A 21488-nucleotide genomic window follows, 5' to 3' on the forward strand; every position below is an offset into this window, starting at 1 on the left:
CCAGCAGGCGCTCCATCATCTTTTCCAGATCCATTTTTTGTGTGGCGTTGTACTTGCTCTCTTCGTCCAATAACGTGTTCAAGAATCCGAGCCTATCCCGCTTCTGACACCAGTTGTCGCGTGTTTCCTAGGTAACGCGACAAGAAATGTGTGCCGGTTCTCGGATTTGGCGAATACGTTTATTGGACTATCGCTTTGTACACTCACACAATTGTTCACACCTGTAACGTCTACGGACGTCTCTTCTTCAATGTTGCAATACTCTTGCACCGCTATTCTCGGTGAAGTTTCTTCAGCTCGGAGCTCCAGTGTCCTTGGTCCCTTGTCAGATACGGACTCTTCTGCTCTAGTCGGATAAGAACTCCCCTGCTAAAATCTAATACAAACTGAACTAGTCCCAAGTCCAAGTCTCTGGGGCTCATGACCAGATATTTATTACTGTTTGGCATTTACGGTCTTGTTTTTGTGGGGCGCCCTCTTTGACGAGAGGACGGGTGTGCAGGGTCACGGTGGAGGTATTCGACCCCGCCGCCACACGGGGACTGAACTAGTCCCTTGTTGCAGTTGGACTCTTATATCTTGCACTCGGACTGAATAAGGAATACCTTGTCGAAGAGTTAATTTCGCCCGCTGCTACGCAACGAACGCGGAAATACGTGTCTGCCTCAAACAGTTCGTTTGTAACGGTGGAAACCCCACTGCTAGACTTTCATTTCCGGGGCAAGGATTTCCCAGGCTTCTCTGTTTAGGAATTGCTAGCCGTTGACTAGTAATGAACGACTTATAGTCCGGCTTTCAGGCAGCACGTCATGTTATGAATGGAAAACCGTAGATTGACGAAAACATGTAAACAAATTATAAATACAGGCTTGCCATAGAAAGACTATTGACTATTCAAAGCGAAAATCAATGCGAAAGATATAGTAAATCATAATTTAGACAGACTTGTTGTATAGTCTTTCCGGGAAAGTTGCAAATATAATTCATTCGCTTCGGTCAGCGCAATATTCATATGCCCATAGTTCATACAGAATACACATAACCCATGAAATGCTATTATTAGTTTCACTGAGTATTTCATATTAGTAGCCATCTAGGCAGTAGTACTGTGACAGTGCTGTGTGAGTGAAATCGTGAGGCAACGAAACAAACTCTGTGGCTTTAGTCCGCAAGCGAAATATACCGACCGAGCGACCGCCGCTTGTCGGCGAAGTTAGTGCCAACTTTAGGCCACAGAGGCGGTCCATAAAATCGTGAGGCAACAACGGATATATGGATGGATAGTCTAAGTAATATTATTGGAACTGCATTATAAAGTAAATACCAAGTACATAAGAAAAAGTAATAAGATGTGAATGAACATATGCTTTTGATTTGTTTCATTCTGGTCCGTTACACTAACAATTACAAAGATAAAACAACTCCGTCAAGTGTGACTGTTTAAGTTTTTACCACTTGAAAACTTGAACAGTGAAAACAACACAGCACGCCACGAACAAACATAGGACGATACCAAGAATCTCCTTCTCAAGAGAGACAGGCGGCACAAGTTCAGCCCCCATCAAGAAAGACGATAAGAGAAGGGACACGAACCTACTTGGTTTATAAATTTTAACTTAACAAAGTTTTTAAAACTTTAATATACCAGGAAAGCTGCTGTAGTTGTGGAAAAGTTGTATTTTATGTATACTGTGCATTGCAGGCATTGTGTGTGTATGTATTTTAGCACTCAGAACACCTATTGTGATAGTAGTTTCCAAATAAGTATCGATGTTCCCTCTGATGATGGTCCGTAAGGACTGAAACATGTAAGGGTGCTAAGTTTTCAAGTAGTAAAAACGTAAATAGTCACACTGGACGGAATTGTTTTATCTTTGTAAACATATGCTTAACAAAATTCTAAATTCCAGAAACATGAAAGAGTTCTTTACAGACAGCCGTCGCTACAACTTAACTTGTGTATAGAGAGCGTTCGTGTGCACTGTCTTACAGCATTGCAGCTATGAAGAANTTTCGCTCTTACATTTACACAATTTATCATCTGCAGTATCACAGTTACGCCGCCTGCTTCCATTCGCCCCGGCGAATGCTAGATTGCAACTGACTGGTTGCTCCCACTCACTCAATAGGATTGCGACTGACGAACAGTCAGTCAGTAAGTCTTGGTGTCGAGACCCATATATATTACCTTCAACAGTTACGGTCTTGTTTTTGTGGGGCGCCCTCTCTGACGAGACGACGGGTCTGCCTTTTATATGTGCTGCTGGCCCTTTCCAGTGCAGTCTTTCTAGGGTCTGAGTCCCTTGGGACTCAAGACCATATTTTACAGTCTCAGATTTGAGACTTCCCTTTTCGTCGCCTCTTACGACTCGCAGGGTCACGGTGGAGGTATTCGACCCCGCCTCCACACGGGTTTGCTCCCTCTCACTGACGAATACTCCTGTTATATAGCTTCCGCACAGACAACACAGAAAACAGTTACATGATAACTTTCATTGTTGCGTGACGTCGTGTTTACCGATTGCCTAGCAACAGTTGCTGCACGGGCTCCCCTGTTGCGTGACGCCGTGTTTACAAAGGCGTTGCTGGGTAGCACTACGTAGCAACCAGCGCACCTCGGCTCGGGTCGGCACGGACAAACACCGCTTTCCTTACTGTTGCGTAACCTCGTTTCCGCTATTGCGTAACTTGGCAACCGACCGTTTATCAAGGGTCTGTCTTCGTGGTAACTCGTTCCACCTCCCGTTGCCCAGCAACGGTTAGACATGTCACAATATACGATATATGCAGAGTGAGTATAAATGATCTTTCACATTCAAAATTACGTAGAAAAGTAAGGCGTCATAGTAAGGACTTCCCACCTATAACAGTCGATAGAAGATTTCTCAAAGTTTTGTTTTAGACCGCCCGGGATATTGTTTTGTGCCTTCCCATATATATTTCGTTAGTTTCAAACAAGAAGTGCTGGGAAGAACTAATGGCCTACATGTTTGTCACTGTAACTTTGCTATCTGATAGAATTCAGTTTTGGATGCTGCATTGTTACTGTTACTGATGGGACTTATTTATGAGGTAACACCTTTGAGATAGCCTCACATGGCATGATGTACACGTACCTATGGTTCTGGCAAGTGTTATAAAGATTGGTAGAGGCGTTCAAGAAATATTAAGGTTTTGATTCAATAATTTGAAAGGCTGTAATGTTGGTATTACGGATGGAAGAGATTGAAATGGGCTCAAGTGACATGATAAACAAATCAAGTTCAGACATTTAAGTGACATTACGGTTATTACCGCAACAATTTGAGAGGTTGTAATGTAGACGCTACTGATCGAAGGGACATGTTCAGTATGCCGTTGAGGTAATTTTTTAATGCTAGTGGGGTGGGACTAAGTCCCTTGTACTGCGGCCACATCTGGCCTATTGTACCAGCCGCAGATGATAGGTGAGGTTGATTGTGGAGCAGTTGGTGGAATGAGGATTGGCAGGGGAAACCTAAGTACTCGGAGAAAACCTGCACCAGCGCCACTTTGTCCACCACAAATCCCACTTGACCAGACCCGGGATCGAACCCAGACCGCCGCCGTGGGAAGCCAGCGACTAACCGCATGAGCTATGGCGCGGCAATGCCGTTGAGGTAGCGTCATGTGATGTAATATACCTGCCAAGTTTCATGAAGATTGGTACGGACTTTCAAGCACTACTATAGTTTTGTCTCAGAAATTTGAGAGGCAGTATTGCTGGTATTACTGATGGGAGGGACTTATGAATTACGCCGTTGAGATTGGCTCAGGTGCCTTGATTGATACTATACACGTACATACCAAGTTTCGTGAAGATTGGTTCAGGCATTCGAAAGTTAATATGGGAGATACACATGCAGACACAGACGCAGGCAGTGAGCTCATAAGCATGATTTTATTTTTTATTGTTTTCAAAATATGGAAAGAGGGCTATAAATGGCCGCTGTACAGCAGAAGAGTTGGTATACTGCAGTACTCGTACTCCGGGACAACTGTTCGCCGTGCATTCCGCACACACTTCGGCGTACAGCCACTCTCACGAGTCTGAATTTACACCTGGTACAAGGCTTTTCTAGGCATATGACTTACTTTTGAATTAGTTTTCTGTGTAATCCCTCCCTGTCTCCAAAGAACAAACAAATGTTTTGCCTTCAATGATGCACCATGATGTATGAGAAAACCGCGCGCACAGTGACGTCGGACCTTTCTTGCAAGTTCGCACTTGATCAGTCTCTGCCCCTTTGCGTGTCAGTGCCAGTCTTAGGCCGAGGGCACACCAAGGAAACTGGCAACCGCAACGCAACCGCGATTTCCGAGAATTGATATCAGCCTGAGTTGAACTCATGTTAGTGAATTGAGCAGCGCAAATTGAGGATACGGCAACAAAACTCGCGGAGAGACTAAGAAACTCAATTTCCAAGCAACGGAGCATACCAGTCTTCTCACAATTGCTTTGTCACGTGGTTTCCTAATGTCAGCTGCTCTGTAACGCGCTTCGGTGATTCATTTGTTTCTTATGATGGCAACGAAAGGTTAATGAAGCTGCCAATTTTGTGTTTGTGCAGCTAACTGAACAAGAGCCTGGAATATATGACACGGCACCCAGACTATGCTAGGCAGGACAAAATAGATTTGGCTTGGGAAATAATTTCTCAAGAGGCGAAGGAGTCTGGATCCAGGTTAAATTCTTTCGAAACAATATAAGCGCCTCGGTTTAAATTGTCGCAGAACGGATGCACCCGATGCTTTCTTTTCTTAGTATTGTACGAGTATATAACCATCCTGTTGCATAAATATATCATTTATTTCACATACATTTCCGTCTTAAATGCAACTTACTGTATAGTCAACCATCTTCCACATGATTCGGTTGTATACGGCCATCATCACGTATCTTCTGTCTTGCTAAAATTGTTGCACTATATGTCAAAATTTCCAATCACATGTGAACGCGATATTTCCTGATTAAAATAAATTGACCTTAATTGAAACAAATTCATTAATATCCTAATATTTTCCTTATGGTCGGTGTCCTCTCTTCTTACGCCGTCTCACCCGGTCTCATCTACCACCATATTATGACAGGATCAGTATTATTACCTTCCATTGCAGAAGTAGAGTGCACGAATTAAAAAATACAATCATGCCTTACGTCGGACGAACATACCCACTTAAGATCGCCTAAGATGATGTGAGCAAGTAATCAAGCATGAGTTTCTTCAGTGTACACCTGCTAATCTGGAAACCAGTTGCCTGCTTGAAATCGGCGACATTTCTCGGAAATTACGGTTGCCAGTTTCCTTTGTGTCCTCGTCCATAGTTTATTTGCAGGCCCAGCGTCTCGCAGCATGAAACTGATCTGTTATTTCATAGAAAGCTGGTATTCTGGGCGTCGATTCGCCACATTGGTCGTAACAGTGTGAATGTGGGTAGTTTGTTCAGTGTCGGAGGTACATGCTACCTCCATTTTCAGGATCTAAATATTCGACTTTGCTTTTCTTGTTTCCACTGTGGCTACTCGTCAGCTGTGAAGGTGGATGCGGTAAATTTCTTCGAAATTTCGATGAACTGTTTGACTACACGGCGTGCGTCCCAGAATGTAGTATAGTACTCTTCGCAGTCACCGCTTTGAGAATCTCAAATCCAACATAATATCCACCCATTAAATGAAAGCGTAGAAGTTCATGGAAAGCGTAACTGGCCATATGTACATGTAAAGTACACGAGGCATAAGCTTCAGTGTGTACTATTCATGGGACCACTCCATTGGGCAGTGGTATTCGCGTCTAAATGAAACGAAAACAGAACTGCTCGTTTATCATCTGGGATGAGAGGTACAAATATTATGTTTTTGGACATTATCCGTCGTCTTGTCTCTATCTAAAAACCGTCCTGTTTATTTCTTGGGTCCGGAGATAGGGACTAGCTCTATCGATTGGGTCCAACTGAGTAGGTTTTACCTGACGACAGAGAAAATCCAGTCTCCGAAACGTTGTGTTTTGAAAAATAAACAGGATGGTTTTTAGATAGAGACAAGACGACGGATAATGGCCAAAAGCATAATATTTGTACCAATATACCATCGTCACAAACTTTTAGATCTAAACTGGGATGAGGGTCGTTAAGCCTCAACCGAACAGCATGGTCGCGAGAACAACAATCCGACTAATATCCATGAGTGAAGACTTCTCAGACAGTAACACTCGGATGTAGTAAATCGTTTCAGTCCACTGTTTGTAGACCAGGAGGGGGGAACGCAGACGAGTTTCGGGAACTGTAAAATATTGCCGCGTGCATATTGAAAACAGCTGTTTTGAAGATATTTCCTCCCCCTCCACCATTCATCATTCATATTACATATGTAATGTGCGAACGTAACAGACTAGCCGAGCACATTCACGGAAATTTTCCAAAAGTGATTAATTCCATATCAGGAAAAACGTAGCTATTTTTAAATGCCCGCAACCGGATTGAGATGGAAAAAAAAAAAGATAAAGCTATTCCTATAACCTGCCATGAAGGCCCATAGGGTTGTGAGGCGTCGAGACTCCCACAAATTCTAGACAATCGGCTTACAGATGGCGGTAAGAAATAAACTGTCAGACATCCCACCATCTGCAGAATATATCCTTGCTTGAAGTTGCATGACTGATTCAGCTCTGTTCTATTTCTAATCGTTTTTCGTATATAAACCCATGAATTGACGGTTTGAACCCCAGTAATACAGTGTCAATGCATCAATTGAAGAAAGAGCTGTAGACCGAACTGTGGAGATAGATGTACCTGTAATTAACGTAACATTTCAGAACTACACCGCTGTCAGCTAGAAAAAATAAACATTCCCATATTTTATTGTAATATCTTGGGCCGGGAAGGAGCAGACAACTGCTGGGTCCATTGTGCTTCCACGGTACTGCTAGGGCCCCTCAAAGAGCCCTGATTGTAATGCTAGAGCCATATCCCCCTTGCTTGAAGCCCTCCTATTATTTGTCATCTCCCAGCATGCAGAACCAGACGGTCCTTATTGAATTAGTGTGTGGTGGGAGAATTCTTCCTCGTGTTCACATCTCCTGCTTCGCCATATGCTGCTGCCGTTTTAGTACACACTGGCCAATCAGGAACTCTCCAGCCTACAGTGTTTCCTGTACAAGGCCAGTAAGGCAGTTTATCCGAAGGTCCTTATGGCAGCAGAGGGCCCATCAACTGGGCCTTCCAGTGCAGGGCTAGAAGACGCAGGGACCTCTTTAGAGGAGTCCTACGATATATATCGTCCGGTCCCTGATGGAGCCATACGGTTGCTGAAATTCTGCAGGGACCACTGCAAGTTTCCCCTTCCAGCAATCATACGTGGGGAAATACCGTCACTCCCAACAGAGCCCCGCATGTGGTGGAAGTCTCGTTGTATCCCAAAGGTACTGTTCAATAAACTGCCCCCTCGTCCCCACCCAGGCCTCTGTACGGCAGCTCGTACCTTTCTCTAGAGCAGCACCAGCTTTAGCCAGACAGGCTAGCTTGCTGCCTCCAGAGACACCTCCCCCCCCCCCACTAGGAGAAGAGGGAAGTGACTTAGTCCCCAGCATGTGAAATCTTGGAGGTAAGAAAATACAAGCTGGTGTGAAAACTCTCCCTGTAAAATATTCACCGACGTTCAGCAAAGAAATCTGGGATACAAGATTGTGTTGGTGCGAAGAAATGTTTGTATCTCCGGAGGAGGTCCGCAGAATCTTAGGGCTGTGTTCAGATATTTCCTGTCATAGCAGCGCGTGTTTGAACATCCTTCTCTGTATACAAAATTTGTACTGCCCGAGAAGAGGCACGACTTACGCCAGAAAATGTAAGAGAAATATTTCAACATACTGCAAGGTAAGTTATAACCGGGAAGAATAATGTACTCGAGGACATAAGGAGAGCTCAACAACAACTTAGTATGTGAATTATATGAAGTACACGTCATTTAATAGCGCACGCTACATGTTAGAGCATATTTTTTTACAATTTTTAGAGCATAAATAGATGTATGCATCTTTTGTAAAAATGTTAGTGAATATAAATCCATAGTTACTATGGCCCTGGGGTCGACTCGGTCTCTCACAGAAATGAGTACCGAGTATCTTCCTGGGGGGGTAAAGGGCGGCCGGCGCGTAAGGCTGACAACCTCGCCGCCATCTGTGAGCCGATTTTCTAGAAAATGTGGGAGCCTCAACGTCTCACAACCCTAGGGACCTCCACGACATGTTATGGGGATACCTTTACTTTTTTACGAGTACTTTCTTTTATAAATACTTAATTATCTCCAGCAGATAGAAAGCCTAAGAATATTTTCGTGCGGTCGCCATGTTGTAATTTTACATTCTACAAAAATATTACCTTAACAGGAACACGCAATTTTTTTTAAAGATTATACCAGTTATAATAAGGTATAAAGATCCCAAAGCAAGTTGAGCTAGTTATTCTCCTGCATCATAAATTATCGCGTTCGCTATGTTATTACCGAGTGTTCGAAATTTTAAAATGTACGGCTTTGGGGTGGCCTCCAGTCACAACCTCTATACCAGCTTTCGTGAAAATCAGCAAGTTCAGACATTGAAATAGGGAACAACAGACAGCTGGGCGATCTAATAAATCTGCTTCTTTTACCAGTTTTAAGGAAAATGTGCTATAAGCCGGACCATAATCAAGGAATGAATTAAGTGATATCCTTATTTTCGTAAGAGAGGAAATTGTGTTCAGTAATGGCATACAACTTTCGGAATTGAGAATAGCGCCTATTTTCAGTACATAAATAGCTGTTTATTTTACATATCATCCAGTAGCCATTGGTCCTCGATCATTATAACTGTGATTAATCGATGTGTGATACGTGACGATATGAATGCCTGGAGAATACTGGACAAAGTCGCTGGAATTCCAGCTGAGTAGTTACGCAATACTTACAAGGGCAGAAATGATGACGTACACCGGACGCGTAATTCCGCTTTCTTGAAGGCATTTTGCATCAGGCAATCTCTTAACCATGATTCATGGAGACCGGTGTGGCCGTAGGGAGAGTCAGGCAAAAGGATAGACACGCGTATGTGCATATGTTACGCTCAGTTCAAGCTGCGATTTCTACAACGCAAAGCGTTCCCTCGCGCTGTTAATTGTGTGTGCGCGCGCGTGGTTTGTTTGCTTCCGGGAAGAAGGGAAAGGACGAACAGAGACTGGCGATGGCCGAGTACACTGGAACATTCACGAGGAATTAGAGGGCATGAATCTGCCATGGGGCCATTGAACCAAATACGTAACTTTCCTATTCGTGATCTGCGTTATCGGGATTATTTTTAACAGAAGTGCTTCAGAATTTTGTGAAGGATTCGTCATTGATATGGGACTCTTTCATGCAGTGGATTTTACTAGAGACCTCGTGAGTGTAAGTAATAATTAAATTTGAATTTTTAGATATGGGGTTCTCGCGGCTGTAAATATGAAAATTACAGTCGTTTGCGACGTGGCCCCTTGTGTGGTAGAAAGGTACCAACGTGTGTGAGAAACCTGTACCTCCATCTTCAGAGGGGAAAAGAAATCTTAATAATACCGTCGTGGAAACTTCAAATTTCTCGTCTTCTATATCGTATGGACGTCAGAGGTTTTATATTTTACTTCCACTGCACCTTACCGAAAGCGTTCTTCGATGTATATTGTCTAGATATTGTTTCTTGCCATTTGTTCTAGTTTTCAGTCGGTGATTTGATCATGTTGTAGACTGTGAGTTGTTCCAGCGCATTTCCATTTTCCTATCTTTTTAATTTAGTGCGTGCGTGCGTATATATGTGTGCTATGCGCTCTACCTCTTTTCTAGATTTTCTTTGTGTAATTAATTCAGTTATATGCATGCAATAGTTGTATTGGTGAAACTTCTCGTTTCTAGTAATCTAGAAAACACAGCATGGCGCTCCAAAACAATATTAGACAGTAGTCGTTAATTTTTGCAACGTGTTGTGGCGTATAGGATTTTCGAAAAGTTTGTAATCAGTGATATAATGTGGAACACTTAAAGCAGTAAATTCAAGCAGAAATTTGTCTCCATGAATCCAGCAGTACTAAAGAATTTTCGCAACAGCAGCATGTTTCGACTTTCGTGGACAATATCGCGAAGGGATAATTCAAGCGAGCCATTGATTCCCGACATTTCGGACACTCTGTATATTAATTTGTCAGTAATACTATAAGTTACCTTATTTTAGAGCATCAGTGCAACTCTTTTAGCATTTAGTATTTGTTGAATGTGCGAATATGAATTTCAGTAAATATTAAATAAGAAAATAGTCGTGTTGATGGCCGTATATAACGTAAAATGTAGTTTTACTGGAAACTTATATAGTAAGTTAATTAAGAAACTTTCGTACCAAATTACTAGTCGATTTACCGTCGTAAGTTTTATATATGCCTCTGCAGAGAATATTGAGCTAACTAAACTAACTGCATAGAGCTGAGCCTTTCTTGGGAAGCTGCCAATTGTGTAGCTTCTCAATACCTTTCCAGCCATTTATGGAACCCTAAGGTCCATTACCATGTTCACAAGTGCTCTCCACTGATCCTTATCCAGAGCCAGTTCGATCCAGTCCATACCATTCCATCCTGTCTCTCTAAGATCCATTTTAATATTATCCACCCACTTACATCTTGGTTTTCCTAATTGTCTCTTTCCCTCTAGCTTTCCCAACAATATCCTAAATGCATTCCTCTTCTCCCCCATTCGTGCTACATGCCCTGCCCATTTCATCACCCTTGACTTCATCCTAATTATACTTGACGAAGAGTACAAGTTATGAAGCTCCTCATTATGGAGTTGCCCCGACCTCCTGTCACCTCATCCCTGTTCGGTCAAAATATTCTCCTCAGAACCCTGTTCTCTGTGTTCCTCCCTTAATGTCAGAGACAAAGTCTCGCATCTATGCAGAACCACAAGAATAATTTAGTTTTTTTTAATATTCTAATTGTTATGTTTTTAGGCAACAGACGAGAAGACAGAAGGTTCTGGATTGAATGGTAGCGAATCAACTGAATCAGTTGTTTTGATCTGTTATCGTCGTTCCCAAATATCTGAACCGTGCCACATTTTCAAAGGATTTAGTAGCTGCCTTTATGTCATGATTTCGCCCGGAATTCTAGTGAGCAGGCATAAAAATTTAGAAATCATACATGATTGTCTTTGTAATGACTTGGACGTTTCGGACTTAAAATTTTGTTACAGTGTAAATCTGATAGTGGTATTCGCTGTAGTTAATGGCAGGATATCGACAAGTGTTGCAATTACATTTCTGTAGGACTCAGACCACCTCCATGGTGAGTGAGACGGCCGCTCGTCTCGCAACCCAATGTTCGGATGTTAATCTTGTTATTGTTCTATTTTCGACAAGTGACAGGCAGGATAATAGGTGGAGAAAGTGGAGCAGAACGTCATCGTCGCGTGCGTTCCTGGGAAGCTGAGTCGTGGGAAATTCGGATTAGAAGTGAGCGAGAGAGAGTTCAGTATAGTATGAGCCGTCATCCACTTCACTGCTGGACTGATTCAGTGGGTGCCAGAGGATGAGGTACAGATCGGAAGGCAAAAGGAGACGGGTGAGCAGCATGTTTTAATGAGCGGTGAACTGTGAGGTTTATCCGAATTCACTTTCATTTAGACTCTCCAGTATCTTAGTGGAGAGATCAAGAAACTGAAAAAGCGGCCAAGCTCTGACAAGGAGCTGTAGAGCCATAGATACATAGATAGTATCTTAGTGGAACTTCGCTGACAAAATAGAATATAAACCATCTAAAAGTACTTCTGTCCACGAATATGTGAATTTGCAGATCTTTAGATCATTTAGAATTGTTTACATTTGCACTAGATTATAAATGTAGAAGTTTGCGTTTCTAAAACCAAATTCTTGGCAATATATTATGGAATTCAGTTCATTTTAGACCCGTCTGAGTGACTGGTACGTGCTGAAATACGTCTTAGACGAGCATTTAAATTAGCGCGTCTTCAGAAGTGGTTATTTGTAGAATATCTTAAAGTAGAGCAGTCTTAAAGTGCGCATGAACTATCAAGTATTCAAATTCATTTCAGTATCAAATCGCCCGTTTTTGTAATCATACAAAGAGCTGCTCTCAAGTGTGTCAAATTTCGATCCAGTCTTTTACCATGAATGTAGTACTCGATAGTTAATGGTACCGTACTCTTCTTCATGAAGTTTTCCCATGAATGAACATTCTTGTCACAAAAAGGAAAGAAATATACCTGACGATCGACAAGAGTATGCAGAATAGAAGGGAAAGTAAAGAATTGAAGGCAGTCGTATTGGCACAGAATTGACGTTGGCAAGATGGAAAGGTGTGGCTAATGTATGCATATGAACGTACCTACGTTTGCACGTATTGTCTTAAATTGTGCTGATAAGTAAGACTTTTTTTTCTGCTCGACTAAAGGAAGACACGAAAGGGGAACAACGATCTGTAAACCAACTTTTGTGGCTGGTATATGTGGAACCTAGTGCAAATTACAGAAGAATAAGAGTTCGGTGTGAGCCAGCAGGAAGTTTACGAAAGAGTGAAGGATAAGCAACGGAAGAGTGTTGTTATTGGTTTTCTGACAATAACATGCAGTGAGGTTAGGGAGCAGGATGATAAACGTAGCCCGGACAACTCCAGAATCGGGATTGGTTAAACTGGACGTGACATTAGTTTAAAGCGGTGGTAGAATGGCGTACGATCCACCCAAAAGTATGTTAGGATGGTGGAATCAGGAAACTGTTGAACGTTTGGCCACATTCATTAAAGAGCAGGGTGATTGCGTACGTGAAAGAATGTAAGTGTAATTACTGTATAATAAAATTGCATTTTGTTAGGACTGCTGAGGAAGAGGGGGGGAGACTGAAGATGTGTACCGTTCAGTAACAGTGTAGTGCAGTGTAGTGTAATGTAGTACGGTAGTCTCTGGTATGTCGTTTGGACGATTATTTGGTAAGGGGGGGGGATATTGTGCAGTGATTTTAGTCGTCTTTTAGTTTTATCTTCGTTGAACGGAAATATTATCACATAGTATGTGGAGCTGTAGACGAGGTTTGGATTGGTGATTAGATTTATTGACCACTTACAGGTCGCAACTACAAATAACTATAACACTATCGCCATTTCAACACTTTACAGTTCACTAGAGCACACAGTCTAATGTTTTCAGTGTGTTACTATACGTTTTCTGGTAATGACTCTAACAGTGGTTATTTTTCTGCCTCCGGCTGAAATCCTTTCTTCACAGACTACCGTACAGAACTCACTGACATGTGTCTTTAAGTTCCAAAACTCCTGGCTATAACATGTTGACACGGACCCCTTTGAAAACATTTCTTCTTTTGTTTCGGGCGTTACCTATTAACGGCCGCTGTCTACAGAGTCACCGCTTAGCAACCGGTGTATACACCACAATATGAAAGAAAATCATTTTCAGGTCATGTTAAATTGTACTACAAGCAGATCTTACTCTACACGTACATATTTAATGTCTGTGACTTCACAACATGGGACGTTTTTAATTTACAGGCTATTTTGGTACAGTAGGCCAGAAGTGGCCGCAGTACAAGGGACTTAGTCCCACCCCACTAGCAATAAAAAAGTACAGGCTGTTTGGATCAGCCAAGTCTTCGGAGAAGGATGAGTCGTTCTCGATGTCGCAATATAACGGATGAAGAGGTTGATGCAATTTGGGGACTTGGGTTTATAAAAGTCGGTATGGTATTGTGGTATAGCAGCTTGGGTTTGAAGTTTATATTTATTGATAGAGCCATGATTGTCATCTCTAAGAGTAAATGTGTCATTTTTCAATCAGTGTTGTGTGTATTCTTCAAAGTTGTGAATGCTGTTTAATATCGGGTTGTTTTTCTTCTTAACCATTTTTGACGATCGTAGAATCTTCAAACGTTTGTGATGTACCAATATAAATTGCTGCTCGCATTTTATGTACGAGTATGTCTTCTGTATGTCGCAGTCGAGTAGTTAACACTCCGTCTTTGAAAGGTCCTGCCAGACCTTTTTAATCACGACACGGAGACCATCTGTTATGACTGAGGCTTTTCGTGCTTTTCCTCAGTTCCTTCAGTTAAGTACCGGGATGTTACTATAAATTAGGTAACTGCGGCGTCCTTCCACTTCTCATTCAGTTCCAAACTGTCTTCCCTTAAGAAAGGAACGTAGGCAGACATAAAAGAGATGAATTCTTCTGTTGATTATTCAGGCTATTGAAATAGCCATTTAATATGCAGGGAGGTTCTTACTTTTGTTGACTGGTTCACTGCTCTGCGCTTCACGGTGATCGGTGCACCGCCGGCTGCGAGGCGCCTACGAATTTTGCCAAAGAAACACCATGCCTGATGGCCGATAACGTTTGGAATGAAGGGAAGTAATTAACTTTGTGGGCCGCCTGATGACATTATGTTTCACGGCGAGCATTGCGGTTCATGCATGCGAATTTGTTTATGATTTGTTATAAGTGATGGGCAGTTATCAGCTCCATTAGCCGTTTGTTCTCAGTTACCATTAGTAATCAGTGTGTCCCATTGTGGTGCGGTATAATTTAGATCAACGTGTATTATTTCCGTATGACACCTACCTTTTTTTTTATATAGTCCCATTTTATTTGCAATCTGTGCTAGTACATTCGGCAAATTGTTATGGTGTACTTTGGCTTGAAGAGGAGTGCTCAGTGAAATACGAAATTTCGACATAAATTTCGTGACGAAAAAGAGTTCCCAGCAGACAAGCAATTCACAGTTTGATGAATAAACTTAGATCAATGGGACTACTAATAAACAAGACACAAAAACGTAAACGCCGAGTGTTACTGAGGAAAAGTTTGATAACATAGGAGCCAGACTAGAACATAGAACTAGAAAACCACTTAGACGTCTAGCTCCAAAGACTGGAGTGTCAAAATCTAGTGCAAGAAGGGCAAGGCAATTGCTGAAGCTTAGACCCTATAAAACAACGGTAATCCACTCCTTGCAGCCACGCGATCCGGCTAGCAGGGTTCGTTTTTGCAGTTGGTTCATAGAGTCTATCGTCGAATGTGAGATAGACAGGCAATTGACATTCTTTTCTGATGAAGCGTGGTTTCACTTGCAGGGATACATAAACACGCAAAACAATCATTACTGGTGATAACAGAATCCATATCAAATCCATGAAGTCATGCTTCATCCAGTGAAAGTTGGTGTCTGTTGTGCTGTAAGTGCAAGAAGAATTGTTGGACCTGTGTTTTTTAACGAAAAAATTGTGAAAGAATGTACAGGTCATTTTCGGGCAGTTCTTTCCAGGGTTAACAGAAGAAGAAAGACAATGGCTGGTTTCAGCAAGACTCATATGCTACCCGTACTGCATGCATGTCTGTGCAGGCTTTCTCTGATGTCTCCGGGGACAGAATTATCAGCAGTGGTATTTGGCCAGCACGTTCACCTGATCTTAATCCTTGTGATTTCTTCTGCTGAAGTTGTTTGAAGAACAAAGTTTACAGCAGTAACCCTCGAACGGAAGAACTGAAAGAAAACATTCGTAGGAAAATTTCAAAAATTCCTGCAGAGCATCTTCAGGACGGTAAATTGAGACCTTTTCCACCGATGCGAGAAATGCCTACGTGTTTTCAACGGTATATGTGATTTTTTAATTTGTAACTACTTCACTTCGAACGTATCTACTTACGGGCATATTGCTTCATCGGCAAAATTCGTGTGCGTCTCGGACTCGGCGGTTCACCGGTCTCCGTGAAGCGCAGAGCCTTGAACAAGTCGACAAAGGTAAGAACCTCCCTCTAGTAAAGACTGGGAAATAACGAGATTGTAGGAAGAGCATCCAACAGAAATAGTAGTGACATCTGAAATCTATTAATAAACATTTTAATCTCTTCCAGTTCCGTAATAATTTGTGCAAAGTGATATGGTTAACTTGTATTGTAAACATTAAAGCCTTAAATTTTGCATTTTATGCTTCGACGACTCGTATCATTCATACCACAGATTAAATGTTTGGTTACTCAAGAGGTGATGTACAAGCAGTGCATTCTAGACAAAACATATATAAACGTGAATGTGCCCTAAAGATTCTATACTCATACAACTTGCTTATAAAACCATAGAAACTGCACTTGATAGATTTCTTATTGCTGTATTTTAGGATATCAAGTAAGGGCGAAGATTTGCTCCGTAGAGCATAAGAATTATCGAAACCCCCTTAAAAACTAAACCATCTTTAATCTTGCTAGAGGTGTAATCTGATAGGCTAGTGTCGTACGTAGCTTGTAAAGTGAGGCGGTAGAACAGAACGTCAGACACATGTTATCGGTTTGCGTTATCACATTTGCGGACAAGTTGTTTCCTGAATCACTTTCCCTTCTCTCATGAAGCCGTTCATTGTGCTGGCCCCAGTAGTGGTCTTTGTGAATACTGTCTAAAAACGTGTTTTAAGTTATATTGCTATACCTAAGTACGATGGTTATCTCAAGGGTATCTTTAAAACAGAATCGTCCACAACTGAAAAAATGGGGTGTCGCAACGTTTACCGCAACCAAGACATTTGTTCGAGCCACAACTGGACCTAGAGCCGGCAAACGCATCTCTCGGAATCTTCAGCGGTCCTCATCGGATGAAGGCGTTTTCAGTAAGGTAAATGGAGTGTTTGGATTAATTATGTAATGTTGTTTCTGATATAATGGCATTGCATCGCATCTGCCGTATCTGATTTACATATACAGAACAGTACAAACACGGAAGTGTATACTCCATGCTGTATAGTGGCAGAAAAGAAATTGCTGAGATACAGGACTGTCTGTTGTTGGGTACACAGTTGTGCCGTTGTTTTTCCTTATATGCGGCTGCACGACCCGAGTCGTAACTCGAGTTCATTGTAACGTGGGCCGTATAAGGTTATGTTTCTGAAGCTCAGACGCATTTTTCAGTATTTCAGCCACCATAACGCTGTAACGGCATTGTTTTTCTTATTAAATCAGTAAGGAGGCATTAAGTAACACAGTTGTAAACATTTAAACTATTGAAATAAGTAAGTTAATTAAGAGTTTACAGCGTTAAATTGTAACCGGCTTCCCATCGAGGCGACCCGAGTTTGATTCCAGATCGGGTCATGTGGGATATATGGTTGACAGAGTGGCACTAGGACAGGCTTTCTCGTAGTACGTCAGTTTCCTCTGCGTGTTCTCATTACACCAACTGTTCCTTGCTCCATACTCATCATTATGCATGGCGCTTATAGTAGGCCCACTAATCTCCACCAACCCCATGAATGAAAATAGTCCGAAATTCGAGTTGCAAGCCGTGAGTCCGATAATTCTGAGCGTAAGTGTAAAGGTGTTAATTTAACGAGATCGTAAGTCGGGAAGTCATAGATCGAGGTACCACTGTATCGAAAAATGTTTCAACTTTACAGCTGAAAGGAAGTCCAGCACTTGCTTCATTTACTTAGTCTTCAGCCGTGCCCAGTTGGAGTACATTTGGACTTAGCGGCATAGGCGCTGGAGGGAAAGGTCCTCTGAAGAATTGAATTCCTCTTATGTAATGACATCGGAATGTAAGAATGGCTCAGAGTAGTGATTCTTTGTTAAGCCGTGTTTATGCTGGCGTATAGCTTCAGGATTCCATGTTACGTTTTTAGTGAACGATCCACTGTGAGAGGAACGCGTTTATTTATCTTCTTGACGCTGAGAATAAGTTTTTAAGTTTAAAACCAGTACAGGTCTCTGTATAACATTTGGAGTTAGTTACCTACATGACTCTAGGTTTTATGCAAATCATTTTGTGCACGTGTGTTTGTGATGAAAAAGTAGCAACAAACCGACAGCATGAAATGAATATTCGGTTCTGATTCTGTAGCGATAACTGACAGGCTGCATGCAATTTCATGCGACTGGAGATAAAGACAAATGTACCTATGGAAGTTTTATTTCCAAAAATAAGTATGTCGACTGTGCAGTCGTTTGATGCTATATTACCACAGTAACGGACACTGATGTTTGGTACACTGACTTTTGAACGATCTACTCGCAAATTTACTGAGGAATTAGGATTTGATTCCAGGCGGGGACAGCCTTCGGACCGATTGTGGGACCTACTCATCCTCCTATGTAGTGGGTACCAGGGCCTCTTTCCTCTGAGGAAAAGCGGCCAGGACATAAAGCTGATGACTGGCCTCAATGTAGTGCCAAAGTTAATTCGTAGAGCTATACCTCCATTCCCCCATACGTCTACGTAATCTGGTGTCTAATTAGGCACAGGGACATTTTTACAGTTACCTTTGCGTCCGTTACTTCTGTCATAGTAGACGCGGGATAGCCCAGTCGGTATAGCGGCAGACTATGGACCGTACAGGCGGGCTTAGATTTCCGCCAGGGCAAGATGTTTCTCTTCACAACGTCCGGACAGGCTCTGGGGTCCACCCAGTCTCCTGTCCAGTGGGTACCGGGGGTGAAGCATCAAGAAAGTGAGGCTGACCACTCAGCACTGTATAATGCTGAGGTCAACAAAAATGGTGGAGTTATACTTCCACTCCATAGTACGTCTTAATGGCATGGTGTTTAATTAAGCACAGGGACATCTTTACTTGCTTTACTTGTTGTATAGTCATTCCTCTCCCTTCTTTACACCTCCATCTACGTTAAATGTTTAAGTAACTATCGCGCAAACATGCCGTTTCAGGAGAACAGTATGAAACTATCAGCCATGCCATGCACTACGCTAGTTCAACTTTTTTACGAGGTCCACGTCCTCTGTGAATGCAAGAAAACTACGTGAATTCTCGGTTGTAGTAACCATCGTGAAAGCAAAGGTCGGACATCACACTCCGGAACCCTTGGAAACAGGCAGGAACCGGAGCAGAGAATTTTCCGAACCACATGTGGTCAGTATATTAGAGCACCAAAACATCTAAATAGGTCATCATGCCATAACATGTTAGGCTTGTTACACAGTTATGAAGTATTGAGAGGAAACGTAAAAAGATTACATAGAGGGTAGTTTAAGTACGGGTACTGGACTTCGAGCCGAACTCGTGCCAAGCCATGGAATGCAGGATTTGAGAGGTTCGCATTGTATATTGTACATTGAAAGTTTTGTGTTGTCTGCATATTGAAATTGATAAAAAGTGATGATTTACACGTAGTATTCCCCCCCCCTCATGGTGCCTTCCAGGGGGTAAAGGAGTGCCGGCCAGCGCATAAGGCTTGTAACTGCACCGCCATCTCTAAGCCGATTGTCTTGAAAATGCGGGAGCCTCGACATCTCACAACCCTATGGGCTTCCACGGCCCGTTACCCGGATAGCTTTTTTTTTACACTGTAATTTTTACTAAAATTGTATTGTAAAATTAATAAAGCCCCAGAATTTAGTATAGGAAATGTGGCCCTACATGGTGCTGGAAGGAGGGATCAAATCGGATATACCTGGGTTTCAGCCGAAAATTACATTGTATGTACAGGAGAACCAAATTCCACTAGGCCGTTTTCTTAAGACTGAATTCTGTAAGGGAAATGCCCTTGTGTGACAGTGTTGCACTATTTAAAAATGCTGACAGGCGTTACAGCAGACTGATATTCCATGTAATGTGTATGCAGTTCCAGTATAGAATAAACAGATGCGGAATGTTCTTGGACGCAGTGGTAACTAAATAGGACCCAGGAACTTGGTCAGCGCGCAAGTCCTGCTTCCGATTGTGTTGTCAGTGCATGTTTTTCGTCTGTGCTCATCAGGAGCACACATTACATCAGCTGCTGACAAAGCAGTTTTGCTGTGTTGCTGCCGGTATCTGGGAGGATGTCACATTACAGGACTTCGAGTGAAATGATCTCCTAACATTTCTCATCTAAACCCCCAGGACAGATGACAGTTATTTAGCTATTTTAATACCGTTCCCATTGTTATAGAATTTGAATATTCATCCTTGTAACCACAGACGTTCTTCATTAAACCCTATGCATTAACGTTTCAGTCCAGTTCACAATCCTGCAATCTCTTTCCATAGTGTCAGTTTTCATATTAGTCACCCATTTATGTTTTGTCTGAATTGCATCTGCATAATGTTTCTCAGTTATTATGTGATAACTCATTTTTGTCAGTAGGCCTACATTCTACACATTCAACCAAACAGTACATATCATAGTTTTCTTACTTCTTTGTTGGGTCGTCTCTTTTTGGTTTATGTATTCATTTTAGCGTTCACCTGACATGTAAATTCTACACCAACAAAAATCAAACTCCGTGGCCTGTAGTCCGCAGGCGAACTATACCGACCGAGCAACTGCCGCTTGTCGGCAAAGTTAATGCCAACTTTAGCAGATAGAGGGTGTCGCGTGGTCAGCGCAACGGATCCCCATGGCCGTTAATCTCGGTTTTCTAGACCGTAGCTGCTATTTTTGTGAAATAGCTCATCAGTTATCTACACGAGGCTGAGCGGACTCCGTTCCAAACCCACTACTTCTCAGAAAATCAACACATGTGATTTAAAGAAGGGAGGGATCCTTGCTGAATCTTGAATGAGGCACTAGCTGTTCTGTAATTAGAACTGTTATTCTGAACATTGTCCATTGTCTTGGGCCTTTTCAAACCACCGCGTTTTGGAAACTGATTGTTTCCATCAGCAATTATTGGGGAGGAGGTCCAATTCCATTGGCCCTCTACAATGGGCTGAATGCAATAGGAACCTTTCCCCCTTACACCAGGCAAGAACAGAATGCCAGTTTCTGAAAGGCCAGTTGGAAAAACTCAACGACGATTGACAATGTCCAAAATGGTACTTCTAGTTTTGATATACGCCATAGTCTGAAACCTGTTAAGAGTTGACCAACTATTCTAATTTAAAATTCTAGGTTCCCAAAGTAACTGTTTTTTCTGCAATCCTTTCCTCTTTGGTACTTTAAAACATACTCAAAATTTCATAATTTGCACATTTCACCTACCACTGTTCAGATTGTTAAATGAAGGAAGGTGAGATGAGTACGACATGTAGCATGGGACGAATGATAAATACTGGTACATATACAGTTTTGATCTGTGGACCTCTAGGGAATAGAACAGTTAGGGGATGGAGATGTAAGGATAATAGAAACTTATTAAAACCATAGTGAAGGTGGGAACTGCATTGAATTAATTCAAGAGAAGTCTAATGGTGAGCTAGTGTGAACACAGTGTTGGATTTTCAGGTTTCTTAAAAATAGATCCCCCCTCCCCAACGAGGTGACAACAACATTGCAATGAAACTCATGTTCCTCGAAGTTAGTCGGCTAGCTAGCCACTTTGCCATCAATAATTCCAGCATGTTCAAGTGTAAGGTGGGAACAGCCCTAGCCTCTATAGCTCTTCAGATTTTTGCATGGCAGTAGATGTTTGAAAACTTGGTATGTCATTTGTGTTGCATTAACTTATTAGAAAAATTGGTGGTAATAGTAATAAAAT

The 21488-nt window shown here is 42.1% G+C and overlaps 1 protein-coding gene across 2 annotated transcripts in view; it reads left to right on the forward strand.

The window, feature by feature from the left end:
* Nucleotides 1-21488, forward strand: part of LOC111866258 (regulator of G-protein signaling loco) — a 68837-nt gene that overhangs the window by 14087 nt on the left and 33262 nt on the right. Inside the window, exon 2 of one of the 2 annotated variants that reach the window (XM_023855037.2) lies at nt 16551-16694. The exons of the other annotated variant lie outside the window; for it this stretch is intronic. Within the exon in view, the coding sequence (XP_023710805.1) occupies nt 16551-16694 (144 nt within the window). The remainder of the gene's footprint in view (nt 1-16550; nt 16695-21488) is intronic. 2 annotated transcript variants of the gene reach the window in all.

This window comes from Cryptotermes secundus, unplaced genomic scaffold, assembly GCF_002891405.2.
Source record: "Cryptotermes secundus unplaced genomic scaffold, Csec_1.0 scaffold940, whole genome shotgun sequence".
Taxonomy (NCBI): domain Eukaryota; kingdom Metazoa; phylum Arthropoda; class Insecta; order Blattodea; family Kalotermitidae; genus Cryptotermes; species Cryptotermes secundus.